Source organism: Harpia harpyja, chromosome 22 (assembly GCF_026419915.1).
Source record: "Harpia harpyja isolate bHarHar1 chromosome 22, bHarHar1 primary haplotype, whole genome shotgun sequence".
NCBI lineage: Eukaryota > Metazoa > Chordata > Aves > Accipitriformes > Accipitridae > Harpia > Harpia harpyja.
The window spans coordinates 8,500,578-8,517,593 of NC_068961.1; the positions used below are offsets into that span (position 1 = coordinate 8,500,578).

Below are 17,016 nucleotides of genomic sequence, written 5' to 3' on the forward strand. Positions count from 1 at the left end.
GTTGTAACCGCTAACTCAGGCCGCCGTGGGAGGGAAGCGGAGGCCCAGAATCTGCTTTGCAGAGACTTGGGAATTGTTCACAGGGGGATGACAAAAACCCCTGATTTTATAAACTTGAAATGTGATATTGGACTACTGAACTGAAGCATGCTCAGCTCCCCAGCAGATGCTTATCTTCACAAGGTAAACATTGTCTGTCATGATTTTTTTCCATTGATTTAGACACATTTTTAAATATAAATATCCATGCATATCCTACATGGAGCGACATCTCAGATAGCGTCGAGCACGAGAACACAAAGCTTTGGAAAACGAACAAAAATCATGCATCCATCTCTACATGAACATAGTTTAAAATCACTGATGTGATTTAAACCCAGTTTTGTCATAGCCTCGCTCTAGCAAACACACATGCCGGCGCACTTGTCTCTTGAACTGGACTGCCACCGTCACACGTGCCCGGCGCCAGCAAGCAGACGGGTGTGCGTCCTCCCTTTTGCTGGGGGTAAGCTGCAGGCGGTTTTGTCAGCGCTGTTTTGACGAGGGCAGCAAATACGCTCAGGACGCTGCTACCACGAACGGCCGATCTGTACGCTCGTGGTGTTGCTGGCTGATTCACTCTGATGTAGGGCACAGGCCAGCCCCAACTGCATTTCTGTTGAGTTACCTAGAACGTAGGATACAGCGTGTGCTCTGAATTCATGCTTTTATGCTATCTGCAAAAAACTGACGCAACAACATAAACTGGACTGATAGAACGCGGCGATATTGGATCTTCGAGAAGCTTGATGTTCAAGTAGGTCAGCCCCCCCCAAATGTGAACCCGCAGAATGGTTTATAAAGGCCTGGCTTATTGTATCACATGGCTTAACTACTTTTAAGCTAGTAATAGAAGTTCTAAAGCTCAATTTATGTATCATCATTATCCTTGTCAGGGCCAACTGCTCAATCCCAGAAGAGTTAAGGACATTTAGGTCACAAAAGATGACTTTGTCAGCCAGTTAAAACAAGAATTATACCATGACACAAGCAATCCCATAAGTCCACTGTTTATTTTTTTCCAGAATAACAAAAGCAGGCACACATATGCTAATCTTCATATCAGTGATGAATTTGCCTGAAAGGAACAGGAAAGTTAGCAAGGATATGTACTAGTCCCAGACAAGTCCAAGCAGCTCACAAACATTCTGTAACTTTACTTCAAAACAGTTGTTCTTGTAAGTGAAGTCTTCCCAAAATGCGTTACCTCGCCTGTCTGCTGATACTAGTTCATTGGGATATTGAACATTCTCAAATTAAGTCTGAAGATGATGCACCCCTTCTCTAGTTCTTCTGAAGCCAGCTACTGCTCTGTCTAGCTGAATAAAACCAGTATGAATAAGGCCCAGGAATGAGTGGACCTAGCACTGGAGTCAGGATGTCTGAAATACTTATCCCACTTCTGTTCTTGGAGTGCATTGCAGGAACTTCTTAATCTCAGCTCTCTGTCAAAGACATGCAACTGCTTGCCCAAGATATCAAGTAAACAATATTACATATTAAAAACAAATATAAGGCCTCACACCTGACCATAACTTGCATTTTTATCACTTTGAAAAATCATTGACCCATCTTTTTCTATTTAAAGAGAAAACAAAGTTCTGTCTAATACTCACCTGACAAGGTGGATGAGTTGCCAAATTTTTTTTACTTGTTCTTACATGAAAAAAAATGTATTAAGAAATAGCAAATGGGTGGAGAAACAGAGCCAGTGTGTCTGTCTATTCTCTGCACCACATACTTTTAGCCCATCAGGCCTCTTTTAGATGAGACAAGCTAAAAGAGAAGCAGAGGACAGTCACAACTCACCACAGTTGCAGCCCCATCCTTCCTGTGGGCAGAGGTTAGACATGGCTCTTTTTGGCATGGGTGACCTGCTGTATGAGTCTATCGGAGATGAAAGAACCAAATTACACACTAGAACTACTAGGGAAAGCCACTAATATTCTACAGTATTAATCTTTTGTCATAAAAACGGAAGTATTTTAATTAAAATATTGAAACATCTGGTAATACTAGACATTAATTTAAATATAAGCCAAATACACAAGTGAATCAGTGATACAATTTCTCGGCAATGGAAGAATACAATTACTACACGCTAGCTAAAACTTCAATGGCGTTTCACAAGCAGATGGAGGAACATGCATTTTAGTACTTTATTCTTGTGGTTCTTGAAGTACTCCAAATGCAGGGGTTTGAAAAAACTGTATTTTTTGCTCCATTTAAGTCCTTTTCCTATTCCTAATCATCTCGTCCCTTTCTTTCAAATGTGTCTCTTATATTTGCGTGAAAAGAGCAAAAAGAAAATAACCTTTTCAGTTTATTAAAAGGTTAAGGTTTGTTTCATAAACTTGTCAAGTGAAAAACACACAGAGAACAGTACAGTTTAGATAGTGGCCTAAAACAATTAGCGAGAAAAACACCAAAATGCACAATTGGGAGTGTAATTCAGCCCAAGGTACACTGAAAACTGAGTGCACCAAAAAGTTTTCCTTTGTATTCAAAATTTGGCACAGATATTGAAATGAGCATGAATAGGAGCTGCAGTAAAAAGCTGCCAAATTTTATGCTTAAGAATCGCCTGCTTTCATTTCCACAGCCCAATGAATTCATTTGGGTAAGTTTGGATAAGTATTTGAAATAGACATCACATTTGAAAACAGTCAAAACATTTTTCAAGCAGTCCTTTCACTGATAGGATGAACTAAACTGCCATCTCAGCTCCCTTGTAGAAGCTAAAGCGACATGATATTCTACAAGAAGATCCTGCTTTGCTTTTTTCCTGCTATTACTGAAGGTAACTCGCCCTCCTCAAAGGAAGTAGACTGGAAAAAACCCAGAACTGAAGAGGGTGTGCCACAGGACTGGGACAGAGCTCTTTGTTGCCATCCATTTAAACTCAGCTTAATGGTGAAGGTACTTCACCAGGAGTGAACCTGCAACTTGCGCAAAGGACAGTAGTTTTTCATCCAACTGCAATCGTCTGATCAAAACTCTTATGGAAACTAGAATGTTAATTCCCAAATTGGGATCTGAAAGTCACTGACAGCCCGTAAGGCCACGATGGGCAGCAGCTGATCTGTGGGAGAAAACCATAAAATACTTCAGTAGGGTGAAGAATAATTGTTAACTGATAATGTTTCTTGACCCAATGAAGGTGAGAAATAATGAATTCAGATATTTAGTTACGCAATGCAAGAGCAGTTGAGTTAGGAAGGCAAAAGATCAAAGTCTCAATGGGTAGCGAGGCAAAGAGCAACATAGCAATTAATACCCTGATAACTGAAAAAAATAAGAGAACTGCTACGTTTTATCCACAGATAAGTAACAGAAACCCATAAATTGGCAGTTTCTTGCTCACCACAAGAGAACAGCCTGAAATTTCAAGGCTTCTCTTTAACCTTTTCTTCCTAGGTGGCAGCAGCCAGTCTTTCTTCCTTCTCTCCCAACTCCAGCCTGTGAAGCCATAAATGGACAAAGCCAGAGGAGATGAAATCAGCATTACAACAGCAATTCCTTCCAAACATCATCTTCAGGTTTGCCTGTTTTGTGGCGTATAGCTGTGCCCAAATTTCATGCACCAACCTATGCCTGTTTAGACTGAAAAAAAATGAGTAAATTTGCTACTCTTCAGTCACTTGGCAGCCCCCGCATTGCCATCTCATTTAGTTATGGTCCTCTCGTATCACAAGGTGAGACAACGACACACGGCCCTGCAAAAGTGTCAGCTCCTAAGGGCTGCGATGATAGTCGGCTGAGGAACACTCAAGGCAAACACCGTTAAGTTTGCCCATACTAAGCCTTCTATTGCTGTGCTTATTTTCAGTAGGTTCTGTGTTACCAAATCTAGGTGCTGTCCTTCACACGGATAGAGGTCTTCTCTGCACTTCACACTGGTAAGCACCCTGTGAAAGCAGTTCACAGCTTTGTTGCTACTGGCCAACTTCCTTCTAAAATGATTAAAACGTCTGTAAGAAATAAACTTGAATTGTTGATGGAGCAGACAGAAAAACTCTCTGGTAGAGCACCAAAATTTTTCTATTTCTAGAGCTACTACAAAGGAATATACAAAAACATTTTCTTTTTTCTTTTTATTTCTTTTTAGAAAAATCACAATGTTGATAGGAGGTTTTAGTAAGTAATTTTTACGCTTGCAAAAGCTGAAGAAGGATTCAAGAGTCTGGTTAGCTAAAAGCTAGTTTGAGCTTCCCCTGCCATTCTGTCCCTAAGAAACACTCGCTTATTTCCATTTTCTCTACACTTGGCATTGATATGAGATACCTGTTTATTCATGCAGGTAAGCAGTACATTCCATTTCTCTGTATTTACATAGATCGAATGTTTATATAAAAATCACTTTTGCACCCTCAAACACACTTAAAGGTTTTAGCACTTTTATACTAAAAGCAGAAGTGGGGCAAAAAGAGGTTTACAAATTAATTCCATAACAAAATACTAAAATCTGTGTAGAGCTTTGTTGCAAGCTAAGGAACATGTACAAGAAATTCTTAAATGAATTATCCTTGGCATACATTCATATTTGAATGCACAGATATATTTACATGTTTAATATCCAAATTCATAATGACTTCTAAGATGTTCCATGAAATGACATCTTTCTATAGAACTCTGCCAGGTGGCTGAAGCACATTAGTAAGACACATATCGTAAAATTGCATGAAAATTGGAAACAATTAGAATGAAAGCCAACAGAACTGGTCAGACTATTCCTTCCAGACAGAACTAGTTATTATTCCAGACTTAGTCCTTTAACTGTTATGAGTTGCAGTTTTCCATGTTTCCACAAATCCTTGAAACCTTCCTGCGGCTTTCAAGAGCCACAGCAAAACTCACAAGTGCTTTCAGTTGAGGATGCAATCACAAGTCCTCATCCCGATGGCAATCCTTCACAAGTCCAAAAGCATTCTTCACACATATGCTATTTATATCGTTCAAAGGATGCTTGTGGAATGAGGCTGGGTTGTTCTGGTCAGTCTTGCTCTTATGTACTTTCAAACTGTTTCTGTCTTTTAAGCCTTCTGAATTCAACATTATTTTCTGTTAAGTTTTTGGTTATGGAAGCCTGAAGATGTTAATCCCCACTCCCCAATACTTCATCCACAACTGTTTAGACAATTGCCAAACATCAATCTTACCAGATGTACAAAATCGATTATGGTTCTGATTTGCAAATCAGGCTTTTCCACATTTGACCAGCTCAATACTTGCTAAGCAGGAAGAACCAGAAAGGATGAAGGGTCTGTGTGCACTAGTTTGGGTGTTCTGAATCTGTACCAGACAGATGCAACAAAAAAAATGCAAAAACAAAACTGAATTTTTGTCTCCTGGATGCTCAAGAACAAGTATCCCTTCCCTGGTGGCTGACGCAGGCAGCTACACAGACTGTATCAGCAGCACCCCCACCCAGATCCATTACCCCCACACAGTGAGCCATTTGCTTTCAGGTGCCCACAACATATACCCAGTTGTTTGGTTGGTACACTCACTGCGTTCAGGATATTAAAAAAATGTTTGCACCGCCTGAAACAATGGCATAACAAAACATTAATTGCTTATTGTTTTTGGAGAGGTAAGGAAAAGTTAAACATACTGAATGCACTTGAGACACACCCATTTGTCACAGGAGTAAAGGAAAGAATGTAAAGGCACAACATACTTCTACACCCCTGTCATTAAGGCCATATATTGGTGTGCAACAATGCTTCACAGGGCTAACCATAGAGAAGTACTCAGGTCTAAGTCACACTCCCAGATGTGTTTCAAACAAGAACTGTTTTCTCATGCAGCTTCAGACACTGCTGTTTACATTATGCTTTTTTTGTTTCCTTTTTTTTTTCAGGCAGAATGCAGGCTCTCTATCCAGTTTCAATGATCTGTTCTTCATCATGTTTTCTTGAGTTTAGTTCTCCAGAAGTGTGCGCTGAACTAAAAAGTGAAAAACAACTCAAGATTAATACACTAAGTTAGTATATATTGTAAGTTATGTATTACTGTGTAACATCGTATGTGGACAACAGACTTTTTTAGTAGGCATTTGAAACTGTGAGATAAATTCAGGTAAGCAGAGGCTTGATTCTATGAAGCCAGCACCCTGCATACCAAGGGATGTTACATCACAGATTTCTCACTCAAATAACCACATCCTACTAGATCTGTGTAGCTATCTACACTTGCAGTATAACCCAACATGCAGTTTCAGACTTGCAGTTTTGTGGATGCAAAAATGAAATGGAGTACAGTCTGCGTAATGGACAGAAAAAGTGGTTTGTTCAAAGAAAGCACTAGCCTGGGTTATCTACGTTTTCAGGAAGTCAAAGATAAGTCTACATAAAATTTTAAAAATGCAAACCTCTTCTGCCGTGCCATCTGACCTGGCTTAATGCAAGACTGCTTCTAACTAGAAGCCATGTAGGTACATCAACACTATATTACCAAAAGCAGAGCTAATGTCTGCTGACTCCCACAACTTAGATCAGGAGTAGCACCATGCTGACCATGATTGCCCAGTTTCTTGGCTCAAAACATGCTCACACTTGTCTGCAAAATATAATAGAGGTATGAAATTTGGGATGTAACACGACATCAATATGTGGGCAGGACTAATCATTTATGATAACATGCCACATTTGATTTTATTGGTTAAAATAAAGTATGCATCGTCTGACTCATCTTTCACATCTGAGTTCTGGTGAATCTTGGCCAAAATTTTAGCATATCCTGACTCCAACTCATATGTTAACTGCCTTTGGTAGAGGTCTTTGGACAATACTGCTTGCTTCACTAATGCATAGCTGAATTGAGGATACCTGCCTATCTCCAGTCCTGACTTCAACAGCCAGTCACAAGAAAATGTTTTCTCCTTGAGAGTTTTACATATGTAACAGCTTAAAGGAAAAATGTTTATAAAGAGGATCATGAGCCAGATGGAAGTTTTTAGCAAACTGATGAAATACCTAAGAGAAATAAGATATATTTTTTTTTTTAAATTATAAAAAAACCAGAACTAGTTCTGCAGGTTTTAGATTAAGCCCACAGAAGAATATATTGCAGATCTATACTGCTTTGAGATTTTAATATTCAGTGTTTCAAAGACTCTCAACAAGCTTCAGCATGAGTTCGTACTGCTTCTTCCTTTGTTGACCAGTCACAAGGGCTAGAAGGCCAAGTTTTCACCTATACTGTTTCCTCCAGATCTGTCTACGGCTTTCCTGGAGTTAATCATCTGTTCCATCAGCTAAGTACCCCAGACAACCATACCTGGAAGGGTGAGGTTGTTAGGGTTTTTGTTGCTTTAAAAGAGATCCTTCCACAGCTGTCACCATTGTAGAAAGATTTATTATTTAATGATTCTTTCATACAAGAATCATTCTCTGTTCACAACAGAGAATGTTTTAGTTACAACAACATGCTAGTAAGTTCAGACCTCCTTGCCCCCTGTGTAGTTTCACCTCTGCCCAAAAACTATTAACATTTTTTAATATACTTTCTTGCAGAGTTCTCTATGGGTTTACAATCAAAAAAGGTATCGGATTCCAATCAGACACAACATACACTAATAAAACACCTGTCAGCTAACTGCAGTTATGTATCACACTAAAGGGGCAGGCTTGTGCTTTCATAATTGTCTTTAATAACACTTTTGCAGAGAAAATTCAATTCTTTACTTTCTCTAGCTTCTGTATTTCAAGGACTCCTCAAGGCAATAAACCAATCTGTTCAAAGAATAAAAAACTAGAGAAGAGTGGCCATATTATCAGAACTGAAATCTTGATTCAATTCTAAGTTGTCATGGTAGTTACAAACATTTTTTTCTGAAACAAAACAAAACAGCCTAAGTAATTTTCTCCATTACGTTAGATGTCAGTAAAATGCATTTAATAGGATCCCCACCAAAAAGCTGATCTTCCATCTAGATTCTTCTCTTACCAGGTGGCTCAGATTGCGCTCCCCGATGGCTTTCCATATTCACATTCTCTTCATCTGCTAGGAAAAAAACAGACGTTTAGCATTCAAATTCTCTTATCTTCAAAGTTGTTGATTAATGGAGATAATTTGCGAGAAGAAATAGCACTGAAGAATCTGGGCTGCTGATAGTAATTGAGTTGCCCTTGTGTTGCCTGCATGCTAATTTTAACATGCGTGGTAGATGTTACTCAGTTTCCAAACTTCCCAAATTAAAAACAGCAGTGCCTGGCTGGATGACTGCTCTGTCATCTCCCTTCACCAACCAGTCAGAAAGACTAGAAAGGACAAAAACAAAGCTTCTGCCCCACCTATCACCCACAGTAGTCCCAAAGTTCTCTGATACAAGTTATATCTTATTTAGGTGGAAAGGAAGCAGATAGCAAGCAATAGATGACTCAGAAGAAAGAATCATTTGGAGATGAATATCCGGGTAGCTGTCAGAAAACTAGTATGTAGGCAAACATCTTGTGAAAACACAAAGGCAAGATTTACAAAATTAGAAATAACAAAATATTTTTCACCACGAAAATAGCGTCTAATCCCCAACTTGCACTCAATTTTCCTTAAAGAAATGTTTTCTTGCAGTCTCTCCTGCTTACTCTTTAGCAGAAAGTGCTTTTATTTTAAGAAATGCAGACCCTTAAGTCTGTCTGCTTCTGGAAGTCTAAATTTTGGGTGAGACATTCTTCAGACACCCTGTCTTAGATGACTAGTAAGAGAGGTTACTCCCCGTGAACACAAATTCACCATGCTATTAAAACTACCTTATGCATAAGATCAATTTCTAGCCCCCATATAAATACAAAACCACATCTCTTTAGACAGTAGAAAACAAAACTAATTTAGAATTCTTACCACTTTGTTTGAAACAGAGTTTCTTCTTCTGGTAAGCAATGAAACTAGATACTGCTCCAATTACAGTAGCAAACACAGCACTAACAATTCCAGCTATGGCTCCCTGAGAAGCTGGGGTGGGGGGGAAAAAAAAAGTTTGTATACATTTTTCAGAATTGAAAGTAATGTCAAACTTGTATTGTCTCAAAGTAAACTCTGTGAACACTTCCAAAACCCAATAAACTGAAATTATTACATGAAACTGTAGTAATCAACTCTTTCTGTCTTTGTGAATAATAAAAACTGAATCCTCTAATTTTATAACCATTGATTTCTTAGCAATGCCTATTGTTAAGCAACTTAAGCATGCCTGTTGTAAGTTCCACTAATTAAAAAAGCCACCCTTCTGTAGCTAAATCTATCACAGACATAAATTTATGTATTTACCCTCAGCTGTTTGGCCATTATTTGGACTCGGGTCCTTCCGTTCTGTAAAAATGAACAAAAGGTTTAGATTTTACATGTCTAAAGAACAGTCATATAATAACTGACAACTTTTTAATCAATCAACCATGCAAAATTACAAGCCATCTATTATATCCATACAGTGCTAAGCTCTGGCACTCAAACTTTCTGTTTTCAAAGCACAGCTCATGGTGGTGCCAACTTCAGCCTTGGGTGCTCAGCACTTCTACAAAATGAGCGCGGCACACCTGTGAAATCTGGTTTAATCAACTTGCCCACCACCACAGAATACTCACTGGAGAGGAAGAGCATATAATTTCAGGGTAGCATTCAACTGTATTTCCATGGAACCAACTATCTCTTCCTAAAATCCCAGCCTCATTTACTAAATACCTTTGCAATTCTCTTAGCAAACAAGACAGAAGTTCTGTAAATACCATCTTTATTTGTCATTATGCAACTCGTACCACTAAAGCAGGAACCTGTGCAGATGAAAACACCACCCGAGTCTCAACAGATGCTTCTTGCCCCTGCCAATTTTCACGTTACTGCCCCAAAGTAACCTTGGAAGGTGAAAGCTTCCCAAAAAATTAGCATCAGTAACCTCTGTCTAGGACAACTCTCTGAAGAAGTCAGTAACCAGTGGCACACCTCAACACCACATCAAGATACTTAAGGTAACTCTGATCTGGAAATAGTAAAGTTGCAGTAATGCACACAGGGATGACTAACCCCATCTTAATGATGACCATTGTCATGTGCAGCTTGATCCCAATGACCATCTCTGTACTGAGCTGCACCATAATGATTAGACATGGCAGATTACTCAGAGAGTAAGCTATGAAATGGTTTTGTGCTGCTCAGAGTAGGTATACCCTACATCACTTTGAAGTATAAGGATCAATTTGTCCTCTGGGACATATGAAACCTTTGAGAACACACGGCAGACCCTCTTCTGGCCCAGCCCTGGGCTTCCTAACCACAAGAACTAAAAGAAATTGAGAGTATGTCACAGAAGATCTGAAAATAATACCTGGATGCCTTTAAGAACTATATTCATGGTGAATTTTGAAATAAGCACCACATTTACATCTCAGTTTTAAAACGCACCTTTCTTAGCATAACAGTAAAAATCATTGAAGGTTTTACCTCTACACCAGTTTTACTTCTTAAATATCTGGGAGGTTTTGGCAGAGACAGAATACATTGCTTTTGAACTGGAAGGTATGCTCTTAAGTTTCAGATATCAGAACCAAAGGTGTTACAAATTAGACCATGTTAACCAGCTTGTGAGCAAGCTTTTATCAAAAGCTCAGGTGGCCATAGGATCGATATGAAGCACAATCTACTATCTTACCATTGCTGCCACTACCATGACCTCCTCTGTTTGGTACACCACCGTCGTATAGATCTGCATCATCAAGTTTGCCTATAAAAAAAAAAAAATTTACACATTTTAAGTTCAGTGAAAAGACATCTCAAGGCACATAACGACATGGAAGTTTTCTCGAGATCGTTCAGCTGAGTTTGTGGTGGTTTTAGGCTCAGTGTCATAGTCACAACACGTTCACATTTCAAAAGCCCTCCCAATCTCAAGTCCCTTCAGCTCAGCACTATGCAGTTTGATAGCAGCACTACTGCCTCTGGATTTCCCAAACAGAGAGAAGTCGGTGTCCAGGAGCAGGTAGTACTGCACAAGTCATAGACTAAGCAAGCAAGAAGCCCTGTAAACTACTTAACTGAACAGCCCAAGTCTCACTGTCCTGTTGAAGCAGAGAAAGGACATGGACAGGAAAGGACCATTTCTTTTCAAGGCTGCAGCTGTGTTGGGTTTCAAAGTCACAACCAGTCTTTTGAACCTGTACAACACAGTAGCTAGAGGAAAAAAAGAGTTCAACATGCCACAGTCCAGTGTCTGCAGTATTTGCAAGACGATGGGAAGATCCAAATGTAATTCCCTCCTCTGATTTACTGCAGGACATTGAACCAGTCCCTCTCCTCTTCCACTGGACCCTACCTCATGGGGCCTGAGTTCTCCTCCTTCCCTCTGCTGCCAAATGAATCTTCAGTTTATGCAAAGCCAACCTGTTTCCAGCAGCAAACTAAAAGCATTGCATCAGAGGATGTTTTAGTTGGGTGGCAAAAGCACTGTACTGAGGCATGCAAAATCTGAATTCAAGTATCTGCTGCAAATCAGGCAGGAGAAGAAACAAGAACCAGGGCTTGCATTCCAGGTAAGGACTCTTTACCAACATATTCATGGATAATGGCATCATCACAGCTGCACCCATCTGAATCTGTTTTGCTCTGAGTTAGGCAAAGACAGAAAAGACCTCTAAAGCACAACAGGCAGGGAAGGACATGTATTTTAAGCCTACCTTTCAAACACAAGAGAATTGTATTTCTTAACTGGGCCTTTAAAAAAACACTAAAAAGCCCCCAACTCTCTAACTTTGAGCTTCACCTTTAATTTAGATGCTTTAAGAATACAGATCACAGGTAGTTTCTACTTACTTTTTAGCATGACTAGCAGGGATTCAGTTTGTAAAGATGAAGGGACTCAATCCAATACACAGGTGCTCCACCATAAGCAGCCAAGACCAGCATTGCCCCAAGCACACACAATCTGTCCCATCCTTTCTCCTCCCCACACCATCCCGCTTTTAAGTGAATGGAAAGTGACTCAACAGGTTTGTTATAAAATTTCAAGACTACCGCAAAGCTTATTTGCAAGACAATTTTTCCTCAATCCTCAGTGTTTATCCAGTGCAACATCTGACATACATAGCACCCAGTTAACAAGCAATAATTATTAGAAGTTTAACTGAGATAGTAAAACCATGTCACGATTCAGGAGATTGTGCTAGAAGCCATACCAGTGTCTTTAGGATGTGCAGGTGGACCTTGCTTGGGGTTATCTACACACAAAGAGATATTTAGAAAAAAAAAATAAAAAGGTTAAGATATCAAAAGCAGACTACAATACAGTAGCTTTGAAAGGGACTAGGAAAGATTAACAAATACTTTTCTAGTGTTCAGAAATTCCTGTTAGGTCAGTCTTACCAGTGTCTCTAGGAGTTGCAGGCGGACCTGGCTTGGGGTCATCTGTAGACAAATAGAGTTAGCATAAAGTCAGCAAAGTTACTAGTGTGAAGAGACCAAAAACAGAGCATATAGTGACCTTGCAAGACCATCTGACCTAAAAAATGGTATCAAATCTTCCCCATGTAATTTTCCTTTCCTTTCATTAGTTAATGCTGTATTTGTTTTGTTATTTTAGGTTAAACACTATACTTTAATGCAATTAACAGTTTTTCTGCTACATTAGCTTGTATGTCAGACCCTTGCTATAACTGAACATATACAGAAGAACTCAGTAAGTGTTATGCAGTATTTTAGTTTGCATATCTGATTTCCAACGTTGAACTTCTTTAAATTTTTCTACCAGGTACAGATTACTTGGCTGCTTCCTCTTTTAAAACTACCAGATTTTAACCAATAATAAAGGTTGGTACCTCACTCTAAACCTCCCCCCCCCCCCAACAAAAAACAAACAAAAAACTGGACAAGATACACACAATAGAAGTAGAAATATGGTCCCCACAGTGACACTTCGTTTAGCTTGCCACAAAATAGCAGAATAAGATATCTTAGTAATTATCTCTGTACTGTTTGGTCACAGTCTTTGTTGCCCACATCAAATTTACACACCAGCAGTGCTTTCTAAAACCGTGTTTTCACCAACAGCTGAACCAATGTAGTGGCCCATTTCTTCTGTATGCTACTTCTCCTTGATGTTGCATGGTCTTGCTTCCTCCCAGCTCTAGCACAAGTCAGATCAGGTCTCCTTAGGCTCTCTGCATATTCAAAGTAAAGAGGCAGGCACCTCCAGAGCACAGTTCTAAGACCCCAACTTAGGCTTGCCGTCCTATAAAGGATCCTCTCTCTTCACTTACGTGAACCATCTGACTCATTCAGCCAACTGTTTCCCAATTAGCCAATTCTGTTTTCAAAACCATCAGCAGTTGGAAACAGACTGTTTTAAGAGAGACAAAACTTCAAAGGGCTAAATCAAACAGAGCAGCAAACAGTGCTACTGTGCTACAACTGTATGCCCTGTGTTAGGAAAGCTGTCTATACTGCAACAGGTCCAGTGATGGTACTCAAAAAGCTACTGTGCATTATCTGCCTAACTGGACGCATCTTTTACTGGCTGAGTGAAAAAAATACTGCAATTTCTACTGCTGCCCACACTGCAGAGCTGAAGCGCATTAGAAAGAGCACCTTCCCTCATATTATTTCAAACAGATTGTTTCCTTGTGCTACTAAAATTACTTCCTGGAAAGGAAGAGATTACTTCAGATTTAAAAACTACTTCCATAAGTAATAGTTTATGGAATTAGTGCCATCTAGTGAAGACCCAGCAATGAAACAAGTGGGACTTGTCTATCAAATGAGTGAAATTCATACAGGTTTTGTGATCCAGACCCTTAAAAATGAAGGTAAATAAACATAACTAGACTGCAATTATTTTTATCTGCAGTCTTTTACCTTAATCAGCTCAGCGCCCTTATTACATTTAAGTAATAGATAGACATTGCACCAAGTACCACTGAGCAGTATCCAGGAAAACATGATATTTACCAGGATGAAGAGCATCTTCCAAGCTGAAATCACCTACAAAGAAGGAAAAGAAATTTTAAACGTAATGCAAAAACTGAGCTAGTTTTAGACTATTTTTACACAAAATGCACCTCACAATGTTTTCACCAAGAATATAATGGCATGCTCATTCAACAGTGGCCCATGGAAGAGCACCACAGAGCTACCAGGCATTATCTGTCAAACTACATGCTGCTTTTGGTGGTCATGGTACATGCCAAGGGCCAGCTCAGGGTGAGCAAGCTCAAAACATACAGACTGAAAGCCAAAAGAAGGGATTCTCACAGGGTCTTTAAGCTTGTGAAATCACGAAGTACATTTGTGAAAACACTAGCAGAAGACTCCAAAATGCAGAAATCCTTTTGCTATTAGGGAACTACTTTCTTTTATAGAAATATCACAACTCTGTGTGCCACTAACTTGAAAAATTCAGGCTCTCGAATTAGTATGTACAACTACACTTGACTTCACAGTGAAAGGCATTACAAGCCAATTAGATCTCACCTGAATCTGATGATGGCTTCTGAGATGGAAGAGGATTCTTTGTAGTTTCTGTCAGGGATGGTTAGAAAAAAAAAAAAGTTTAAATACCACTTAACACACTGTTCAGAAGATACACTGAAGGACAAATATAAGCCTATGTCTACACAATGAAATGCACAGGATTAAGTCTATATAGCAAGACATTTTCCCCTTAAGAGGAATCCCTGAGTGTTCCCAAAGACACATTTCAGTTCTATGCAGTCAACATTTTGACACACCCATAGCTGAATTGTTCCACTGGAGTTTAAACAAACCGTATGTGGGGAAGGTGTCATGCTTGGTCATGCAGTGATACTCAGGAACAAACAAGTCAAAAGAGCAGTCACTATTTTCCCACCTACCTCCCAAAATTTGCAAGAGCGTAATAATTACCAAATGCATCTTGTAAGTTGAAGTCGTCAAAATTGCCTGTAGATGAAAGCAACAGTAAGAACACTGGTTTTGTGTACTCAAACCCAACACTTACTACAGTCATAAACATGTCTTTGATCTATCTTGAGGTATGTTTTCTGCTTCCTGTCAGACTAGAAGAATATTTTGAGTAAGGGCTGAAGACATTCTTCTCTATTTCTCCAGACCACTATCTACACATCTCTTTGGAAAACAAAGGAACAGCACTAAAAATTGTCTCTATAGAAAGGATCCAGAAGGCCAGAACATATATTTCTACAGTAAATACAATGCACTTAATCCTTTATTCTTGCCACTCCTACTGCATGCTTTCTTAGTGCCATCCACAGCATATTCTTTCCCAGCCTTCTTTCCATTGAACCACAAAATGAGCAGGGCACAGCTCCAATTCACAAGACTTTACAAGATTCAAGTGTGAAGAAGAGCCTTGGAGCAAAAAGGCCGGCATGAAAGTTATATGATCAGGTAATGGATTTAATACCTTGGCATTAGAAATTAATTTTCATGGGTTTATAAGACTTATCTTTTCCCCTAACAAAGGTTAACAGTATGAAGGTGGTTAAGTTATTACCACAGATGATCTTGAGCAGTCTCTTCAACTTACTAGAAGACAGCTAAATGTAGCTGTCACCACTATGGGCTCTCCACTCCAGGTGGATTAAGTATCATTTGCAGCCCTTAGGAAAAGAACATTCTCTCTTGCTGCATTAGGTCAGTTGCTAGAGCTACTGCTGCTTACCCATCTGTCCTGGTTTTGGCTGGGATAGAGTTAATTTTCCCTCTAGTAGCTGATATAGTGCTGTGTTTTGGATTCAGTATGAGAAGAATGTTGATAACACACTGATGTTTTCAGTTGTTGCTAAGCAGTGTTTATACCAAGTCAAGGATTTTTCAGCTTCTCCTGCCCAGCCAGCAAGAAGGCTGGAGGGGCACAAGAAGTTGGGAGGGGACACAGCCAGGACAGCTGACCCAAACTGGCCAAAGGGGTATTCCAGACCATGTGATGTCATGTCCAGTATATAAACTGGGGGGAGTTGGCCTGGGGGGGTGGATCACTGCTCAGGAACTAACTGGACTTTGGTCGGCGAGTGGTGAGCAATTGCATTGTGCATCAATTGTTTTGTATATTTCAATACTTTTTTTATTATTATTATAGTCATTTTATTATTATCATTACCATTTTCTTCCTTTCTGTCCTATTAAACTGTCTTTATCTCAACCCACGAGTTTTACATATTTTTTTTCCCCGATTCTCTCCCCCATCCCAGGGTGGGGGGGAAGTGAGCGAACAGCTGCGTGGTGCTTCGTTGCTGGCTGGGGTTAAACCACAACACCAGCCTACTGCAGACACACTAACTCAATATATTCATGATACAAACTGGTTTCACAGCATGAATATAGGAGTGTGATCTCAGCAGCAGAGGCTTGTAAGATAAATGGACAGCTAAAACAACTGCTTGGGATATTTCTGATAGTTCATCATTCCTACTTTCACTGAAGCATGGAAAAAAGGCATGAAAGTAGATACCAGCTATTCAAGAAAAAGACATCCAAATACACTGCTCCAGCCCCAAAGAAGCTGGAAGACTTTTTCTACCTACTGAGTATCAAGCCAGCCAAAGCAAAACTTAATTCCAGCCAGAACTACCTTAATTCAGAAGATGCAAGCATAAAGCCTTGATGTGTCTGGCTTTTCCTCTAAGAATGTAGCTACAGAAGAGGAATCAGAACTGGCTACTGCGAAGTCTGAAGAGAGGAATAAAAAACAAACATCAAAAATCAAACCACGAGCAGAATGTTCCTTCTGCTTACGTGACAGGCCAAGTTAAGACAAGGACAAATCATGAGTCTAGTACCAGGAATGACAGATGCTCGTATACTTGATGACATCCTTCTTCTCAGCTGAGGTCGAAATTGAAATCTCTTTTCTTTCTCAGATAACTGCACTAATAATGCCTTTTTTTTTTTCCAGAGAAGAAATGAGACTAAGATACATTTTTAATATGGAAGCAAGGAATGACAACCTGAATAAAAAAATCAAAGGCAAGCTCGCAGTTTCCTGAAAACATCCTT

General features: G+C 39.5%; 1 protein-coding gene across 3 annotated transcripts in view; it reads right to left on the minus strand.

Annotated features, from left to right (window-relative positions):
- Positions 1–1,033: 1,033 nt before the first annotated feature.
- The window catches only part of CD99 (CD99 molecule (Xg blood group)), a 36,931-nt gene continuing 20,948 nt past the window's right edge, over positions 1,034–17,016 (minus strand). The window contains exons 2-11 of one of the 3 annotated variants that reach the window (XM_052773883.1): positions 14,905–14,940; positions 14,494–14,541; positions 13,972–14,004; positions 12,391–12,432; positions 12,204–12,245; positions 10,685–10,756; positions 9,310–9,351; positions 8,884–8,994; positions 7,990–8,043; positions 1,034–5,988 (exon numbers count right to left, since the gene is read on the minus strand). In XM_052773883.1, coding sequence (XP_052629843.1) covers positions 5,963–5,988; positions 7,990–8,043; positions 8,884–8,994; positions 9,310–9,351; positions 10,685–10,756; positions 12,204–12,245; positions 12,391–12,432; positions 13,972–14,004; positions 14,494–14,541; positions 14,905–14,940 — 506 coding nt within the window. In that variant the 3' untranslated portion in view covers positions 1,034–5,962. Of the gene's footprint in view, positions 5,989–7,989; positions 8,047–8,883; positions 8,995–9,309; positions 9,352–10,684; positions 10,757–12,203; positions 12,246–12,390; positions 12,433–13,971; positions 14,005–14,493; positions 14,542–14,904; positions 15,029–17,016 lie in introns of those variants that run through there. The other 2 variants (XM_052773884.1, XM_052773882.1) reach the window with 2 other exon arrangements.